The 8,308-nt window shown below is 43.8% G+C and overlaps 1 protein-coding gene across 2 annotated transcripts in view; it reads left to right on the top strand.

Annotated features, from left to right (window-relative positions):
• DNAL1 (dynein axonemal light chain 1) overlaps nt 1-8,308 on the top strand; it is a 59,681-nt gene that overhangs the window by 8,898 nt on the left and 42,475 nt on the right. For both annotated transcript variants that reach the window (XM_023183443.2, XM_023183453.2), the window contains exon 3: nt 3,083-3,300. In XM_023183443.2, coding sequence (XP_023039211.1) covers nt 3,298-3,300 — 3 coding nt within the window. In that variant the 5' untranslated portion in view covers nt 3,083-3,297. The remainder of the gene's footprint in view (nt 1-3,082; nt 3,301-8,308) is intronic.

Raw genomic sequence — 8,308 nt, 5'->3', positions numbered from 1 at the left:
TTTATTTTATTTTATTTTTATTATTTATTTATTTATTTATTTATTTATTTATTTATTTATTTATTTATTTATTTATTTTGAGACGGAGTCTTGCTCTGTTGCCCAGGCTGGAGTGTGGTGGCCGGATCTCAGCTCACTGCAAGCTCTGCCTCCCGGGTTCACGCCATTCTCCTGCCTCAGCCACCCGAGGAGCTGGGACTACAGGCGCCCGCCACCTCGCCCGGCTAGTTTTTTTGTATTTTTAGTAGAGACGGGGTTTCACTGTGTTAGCCAGGATGGTCTCGATCTCCTGACCTCGTGATCCGCCCGTCTCGGCCTCCCAAAGTGCTGGGATTACAGGCTTGAGCCACCGCGCCCGGCCTATTTATTTATTTTTTTGAGACAGAGTCTTGCTCTGTTGCCCAGGCTGGAATGCAGTGGCATGATCATAGCTCACTGCAGCCTTGACCTCCCGGGCTTAAGTGATTCTTCCACTTCAGCCTCCTGAGTAGCTGGTACTACAGGCTCACGCCACCATGCCCCACTAATTTTTCTTTCTTTCTTTTTTTTTTTTTTGGTTAAATATGGGGTCTCGCTATGTTACTCCGCCTGATCTTGAACTCCCAGCCTCAAGCCATCCTCCTGCCTTGGCCTCCCAAAGTGCTGGGATTATAGGTATGAGCCACTGCACCCAGGCAGCCAATTCTAATTTGAATTGATAAACCTCTCTATTATATAAACAACCTTAAGAATTAGTGCCTATCCTAGGGTTTAAGTTCTTTTTTTTAATTTTAAGATATGTAACTTTTAGCTATTTTGCTTAATCTCTAACTCATTTCTTAAATGTGACAATTTTTTCTTCTCTTTTGTTTGGTCCACATTTATGGTTAAAAATTAAGGATTCCTTTGTTTTGTTTTGAGACAGGTTCTCGTTCTGTCACATGCTAGAGTACGGTGGCACAACCTTGGCTCATGGCAACCTCTGCCTCCCGGGTTCAGGAAATTCTCCTGCCTCAGCCTCTCGAGTAGCTGGGATTACAGGCATGCGCCACCACGCCTGGCTAATTTTGTATTTTTAGTAGAGACAGGGTTTCTCCATGTTGGTCAGGCTGGTCTGGAACTCCCGGCCTCAGGTGATCTGCCTGCCTCGGCTTCCCAAAGTGCTGGGATTACAGGCATGAGCCACGGCGCCTGGCCTTCAATACTATTTTTAAACTTTCTTTCAACTTCTTTTATCCAGGCCTGAAATAAGAGCAAGCAGACCCACACATTCTCTAGTGAACAGGTTTTGGAATCTATTTTGTCATTTTGTAGGATACGAAAGGACAAAAGAAGGGTCCAAGTTATATAATTCTTTTATTTTCTGTGTGAATGTTTTTAACCTTTGAGAATCTGGAACTCAAAATGTTCTTTATGTGAAGTGTACCAGGATTTTGAAATCTATCCAATAGTCCCATAGACAGTTTTTTTTTTTTTTTTTTAATAAACATAGAAATTGACCCTTCCGGTTTTAAAGCTTAAAATTTAGGTACCCCCCAGACCTCTCAGTAAATATCAAAGAATGTAAACTCACCAGATCACTACATATGAATTTTGGTGTACCACCACTCAGTCCACAGCAAACATTAAACCCTCATAATATCCTTTTAGATATAGGTTTATATGTGTGTGTGTACTATGTATAGCTTTTCCAGTTTTGTTTTTGTTTGTTTTTTGTTTTAGAGACAGGGTCTGACTCTGTTGCCCAGGGTGGAGTGTAATGGCACAATTATAATTCATTTCAGCCTCAAACTCTTCAAATGATCCTCTTGCTTCAGCCTCCCCAGCACCTGAGGCTATGGGTGTGTACCACAACGCCTGGCTAATTTTTATTTTTTATAGAGCCAGGGTCTTGTTATGTTGCCTAGGCTGGTCTCCAACTCCTGGGTTCAAGGGATCCTTTTACTTTGGCCTCCCAAATTTCTGGGATTACAGGCATGAACAAACTGCACCAGGCCACTACGTATAATTTTAAAAGAAAATCGTACCAACTATTTTGTTTGGTAACTTCTATTTTTACTTAAAATATGACTATCTTTGGATGTGAATAGATGCCTTTCAGCAAGTCATTGGTACTTTTTTAGCGGAATAACATTATTGCATTGGATGTTCAATACTACTCACCAATTTTCTCTCTCTCTCTTTTTTTTTGTTTGTTTGTTTTGAGACGGAGTGTCACTCTTGTTGCCCAGACTGGAGTGCAGTGGCGCGATCTCGGCTCACTGCAACGTCCGCCCCTCGGGTTCAAGCAATTCTCGTGCCTCAGGCTCCGGAATTGCTGGGACTACAGGCGCGTGCCACCACACCCGGCTAATTTTTGTATTTTTAGTAGAGACGGGATTTCGCCATGTTGACCAGGCTGGTCTCAAGTGATCAAGTGGTCCTCCCGCCTCAGCCTCCTAAAGTGCTGGGATTACAGGCGTGAGCCACCAGTCCCGGCCGCCAATTCTCTTTTGTTGATAATTGAGGTTTTTTTTTTGTTTTGGTTATTAAAGCTTTGAACATACATCTCTGTGCTCAGGATAAAGTCCTAGAAGTGGAACTGCTGGATCACAAAGGGTGCAAAAGTTTTTGAACAGCCGACAGCCTTCCAGAAAGGCTGTATCAATTATAAACAGCAGCGTATTTGTGTGTCCCTACTTCTCCATACCCCTGTCAACTCTATGAATTATTATTATTGTTAATTTTTAGCTCATTTGGTAGGTAGGGGAAAAAAAAGACACCTTGGTGATTAAAACCAACAATTTGTGATATTTAAAATGTGGAACCGAGCTTTTAGCCGCCTCTGGCTCCTCTGGATCCAGGGTAAAGAAACATAAAATCGGTGGAGTTTGGCTCTGGTATTCTCAGTGGGATGGAGAGATAAATTACGGTAAGCCGCTTATTCTCCCTCGTCCGGAAAAGGGTGGGAAAGGCCATCGGTAGGGGAAAGGAATTAAGAACATTATTTTATGAAAAGGGCAGTTGTTAGGGGGACGTTTTAAGGTTTTTAACTTTAGGCGGGCGAGTCACTACAGATCAGCTGAAACTGCTTTCGGTCCTGACCACTCTGTGTGCGGTTAAGCCCTAGAGCAGCAAAAGGGCAGCCAGCAGCAGCCGGACGGGAGGACCCCGGCGGCCGCCACGCAGTCCCACAATGCCCCGCTCGCACCACCCTGAGGGCGGAGAGAAAGGACCGCTGCCGGGCATGGGGCTTCGGCGGAGAGCGCCGAGAAGTGCGCACGCGCACTGACCCCGCGGGCCCTAGCAACCAGAGCAGTGACAGTAGCAACCACCGGAATGGTGAGTACCTTTCGGGCCTCGTAGCCAAAGCTGAGAAAAGATTGGGAGTGGAAAAGGGTGACTGTGGAGTGTTGAGGGTCTGGGGGTCCTTGAACAGCGGAAGGGAGCCGGTAGCTGACGCTAGCTCTGTGGAGTCAGAGGCCCCGGGCGAAAGAGAAGCCCTGGCGGGGGGTGGTCTGGGGTGAGGGCGGCCTGGGGTGGATCGGAGGTTGGGTTAAGGTGGAGGGACTCTGACAGGAGAAAAGTGAGGGCGAAGAGCAGGAAATTCTCCAAAAAGAGCGTATTGGAGTGGGAAGGGTGATGGGAAGGAGAGTGTAGATAAAGATATCTCTTTACATATAAGTAATTTTAATGACCCCCCCCCCCACCGTCGAGATGCAGGGAGGGACTAGTTACCAGAGGGTTCTGTATAACACGGATTGCAGCAGGATTCGTAACCTGTGATGTACCCAGGTTGCCTTCTGAATGACTACGAGTGCAATTATTAGGTAACGCTGTAAAACACACTCTGGTCGATGTATTAGAGCACTGATTCTCAAATTTCAGTATGCATAGGTATGGGCTTGTTGGAATGCAGATTATGAATTTTTAATATGATTGGGGTTTCAGGAATGTGCATTTCGGCAACACACCTCAAGTGATTATAAAATTGGGGGGCATCCCACCACAATGAGAAATGCTGTTACCTTAGGTTTGAAATCTACCAGCTGTCTATCCAATCAGCGCTCTTTATGAAGTAATGGTTTTACCTAGAGATGCTCCTCAACTCTTACTTGAAGTGTTCAGTCTCTTTCTTACATACTTGGTAGTTCTAACTAGTCGTTTGAAAAGGATTACAGACCTAGACAGAGCTATTGAGCAAAGTATGCTATGTCCTACTGGATAGAGATGTTTATGAAGAAGAAGCATAATTACTTGTCTTCTTTTTGTGCTTCCAGTGCTATATTAGTGGGCAGAAATTGAGCCCAAGAGATGGAAATGATGAGGAAGTCATGCCTGCCCTCAACAAGATTAAATACCACTCTTTAAAAAGTAGTTTCCCCCCTGCTTTCCTTACTTTGTTCCCAAGCAGTTAGCTGAAAGCCACTGCCAAGGAAAGTTGAAAGTTCTGGAACCTAGGTTTATATTCAGGTGAAGAAAGCCTCAGACCTAAATATTTATGAAAGTATGAGCCATAGTGATTGTTGAAAATCTTCAAATAGAGAATCAGAACGAGTACAGTTGTAAGTCACTTAATGATGACAGGGATACATTCTAAGAAACACATCATTGGCAGTTTTGCCTTGCAAACATCACAGAATATGCCTACAAAAACCAGATGGTGTAGGCTATTGCTCCTAGGCTACAAACTTTTACAGCATCTTACTCTACTGAATACTGTAGGCCATTGAAACAATGTATTTGTGTATTTAAACATAGAAAAGCCTCCAGAGTGCGGTGGCTCATGCCTGTAATCCCAGAACTTTGGGAGGCTGAGGCTGGCAGATCACCTGAGGTCAGGAGTTCAAGACCCACCTGGCCAACATGGTGAAACTCCACCTCTTCTAAAAATAAAAAAATTAGCTGGGTGTCGTGGTACACCTATAATCCCAGCTACTCAGGAGGCTGAGGCATGAGAATCACTTGAACACAGGAGGTAGAGGTTGCAGTGAGCTGAGATTGCACCACTGCACTCCAGCCTGGGCAACAGAGCAAGACCCTGTCTCAAACAAACAAACAAACATAGAGAAGTTACAGTAAAAATACAGTATTACAGTCTTATGTGACCACTGTCTTATATGTGGTCGGTTGTTAACTGAAACTTGTTATGCAGCTCATGACTGTATTTAGAACTAGCTTAGTCTGCAGACTGGCAGACCTGGGTCCTCCAGAAATATGGGGCCACATAGTATTTTAATTAAAAAAAAATATCTTTCAGTGTCTTTTTTTTTCTCCCTTATGACCTGCCACTTCAGGACAATGTCTTCAAATGATGATATCTCACATTAAAACCAAGATTTCCAATTTCTCTTGAAAAATGAATATCGGGGCCTGACGCGGTGGCTCACACCTGTAATCCCAGCACTTTGGGAGGCTGAGGCGGGCGGATCACGAGGTCAGGAGATCGAGACCATCCTGGCTAACACGGTGAAACCCCATCTCTACTAAAAATACAAAAAAAAAAAAATTAGCCAGGCGTGGTGGTGGGCGCCTGTAGTCCCAGCTACTCGGGAGGCTGAGGCAGGAGAATTGGGTGAACCCAGGAGGCGGAGCTTGCAGTGAGCTGAGATGGTGCCACTGCACTCCAGCCTGAGCAACAGCGTGAGTCTCTGTCTGAGAAAAAAAAGAAAAAGAAAAAGAAATATCATGTTTCACCATTGGATACTTTTTTCACATTTTCATATTACTGAGGTATAGTATGTTATAACTGGCAGCATCTTTTCTTACTTAATGATACATAAAATAAAGGTGTTACTTACAATTAATGGAGTTTTAAATTTGAAGAAGTATGTTATTAGGGTAGCTCTTTTCCCCAAGTCCCACCTGCTAACAGTTGTCTGGAGCTGAGTAGAGGTTGTCTTCTTTACACTAGTCCTGTCCTTACTTGGCCAGTTTTACCGCTTAGTGATGTCCATGAGGACCTTTAGGCATTTGAATTTTTGACTCCTTCTGTCTATAGGGAAACCAGTTACCTTATACCAATTTATATTGCCGCAATAAACAGCTAGATGGCTTCAACTCTTTTTCTACAAACAGTGTTGTGAAAATACCTTTTTATGGACCCATGCAAAAGATTTCTCTTGGAAACACACCCAGGAGTGGGACTGTACCATCATAGGATCTATGTATACTTAATTTCCCTAGGTGCTTTTCAGGCTGCTTTCCAGAATGGCTTGACTAGTGTTTACTTCCTCCAGCAGTGCAGGAGAGTTCCCATTTCTTCTTGTTTGTTCGTTTTGTTTTGTTTTGATACAGAGTCTCACTCTCTCGCCCAAGCTGGAGTGCAGTGGCACAATCTCAGCTCACTGCAGCCTCTGCCCCCAGGACTCAAGCGATTCTTCTGCTTCAGCCTCCCAAGTAGCTGGGATTACAGGCACTTGCCACCACACCCAGCTAATTGTTGTATTTGCAGTAGAGATGGAGCTTCACCATGTTGGCCAGACTGGTCTCAAACTCCTGACCTCAAGTGATCTACCCACCTAGGCCTCCCAAAATGGTGGGATTGCAGGCGTGAGCCACCATGCCTGGCCAAGAGTTCCCCTTTCTTTATGTGCTCATCAACTTTCTAACTTTTGCCAATCCGAGGGTGTGTTTTAGTATTCCATTGTTTTACTTTGCATTTTTCTGATTCTCGATGTGTTATAACACCTCATTTCATATACATATACATATATATGTATTATATATATATATTTGTTGTTTGTTTTTGTTTTGGGGGGGGGACAAGATCTCGCTCTGTTGCCTGGTCTGGAGTGCAGTGACTCCATCAGGGCTCCTCCACCTCCTGGGATCCTCCCACCTCAGCCCCTGCGAGTAGCTGGGACTACAGGCCTGCACCACCATGCCTGGCTAATTTTTTTGTATTTTTAGTAGAGAGAAGGTTCTCCATGTTGCCCAGGCTGGTCTTGAATTCCTGGACTCAGGCGATATGGCCGCCTTGGCCTCCCAAAATGCTGGGATTACAAGCGTGAGCCACCATGCCCAGCCTTCTTGATATTCTTATTAGTCATCTGGGTTTCAGTTTCTGTGAATTATCTGTTCATATTTTTATCAATTTTTCCATTTTTCTTTTTGTTTTTGAATTTTAGGCGTTCCTTGTGTATTCTAAATATTGGTTCTCATTGGTTTCATGTTGAAAATATCTTCTCTCGGCCAGGAGAAGAATAAATATATATATATATATATATAAATTATTATAAATAATAATTATTATGCATAGTGGTGATTAGAAGTGATCCTTGATGTGTTTGAGATTTTTTTTTCTGTTTTTATTTATTTATTTATTTTTATTTTTTTATTTTTATTTTCATTTTTTTGAGATGGAGTCTCGCTCTGTCACCCAGGCTGGAGTGCAGTGGCCGGATCTCAGCTCACTGCAAGCTCCGCCGCCCGGGTTTACGCCATTCTCCTGCCTCAGCCTCCCGAGTAGCTGGGACTACAGGCGCCCGCCACCTCGCCCGGCTAGTTTTTTGTATTTTTTAGTAGAGACGAGGTTTCACCGTATTAGCCAGGATGGTCTCGATCTCCTGACCTCGTGATCCGCCCGTCTCGGCCTCCCAAAGTGCTGGGATTACAGGCTTGAGCCACCGCGCCCGGCCTGTTTTTATTTTTTTGAGGTGGAGTCTCACTCTGTTACCCAGGCTGGAGTGCAGTGGCGCAGTCTTGGCTCACTGCATCCTCCACCACCCGGGTTCAAGCAGTTCTCCTCCTCAACCTCCTGGGTAGCTGGGATTACAGGCACCTGCCACCATGCCTGGCTAATTTTCATATTTTTAGTAGAGACAGGGTCTCACCATGTTGACCAGGCTGGTCTCAAACTCTTGACCTCGTGATCCACCTGGCTTGGCCTCCCAAAGTGCTGGGATTACAGGTATGAGCCACTGCACCCAGCTGATGTGTTTGAGATTTTAAAGGGACTACATTTAATGTTACCTTCTCAGTTAGGCCCACTTTGACCATTTTATTTGAAACAAACATCCTCCACACACATTTACATACATTCTGATACCCTTTACCCACCTCCAATGTTTTCCTTTTCCCTAGTAATTGTTACCTTCTAATATACTATATAATTTTCTTATTATATGCAGTTCTCCCTTGGTATTCATGTGGGATTGGTTCCAGGAATCCCTAGATACTGAAATCTATGGATCTTCCAGTCCCTTACATATAATGGTGTAGTATTTGCATATAACCAACACACATCCTCCTGTATACTTTAAATCATCTCTAGATTACTTATACTACCTAATACAATATAAATATTTAAATAGTCGTTATACTGTATTTTTGTTTTGTTTTGTTTTGT

The sequence above is a fragment of the Piliocolobus tephrosceles genome, chromosome 6 (assembly GCF_002776525.5).
Source record: "Piliocolobus tephrosceles isolate RC106 chromosome 6, ASM277652v3, whole genome shotgun sequence".
Taxonomy (NCBI): Eukaryota; Metazoa; Chordata; class Mammalia; order Primates; family Cercopithecidae; genus Piliocolobus; species Piliocolobus tephrosceles.
Note: the sequence above shows the minus strand (reverse complement) of the source record. Positions and strands in the feature narration are given on the sequence as shown.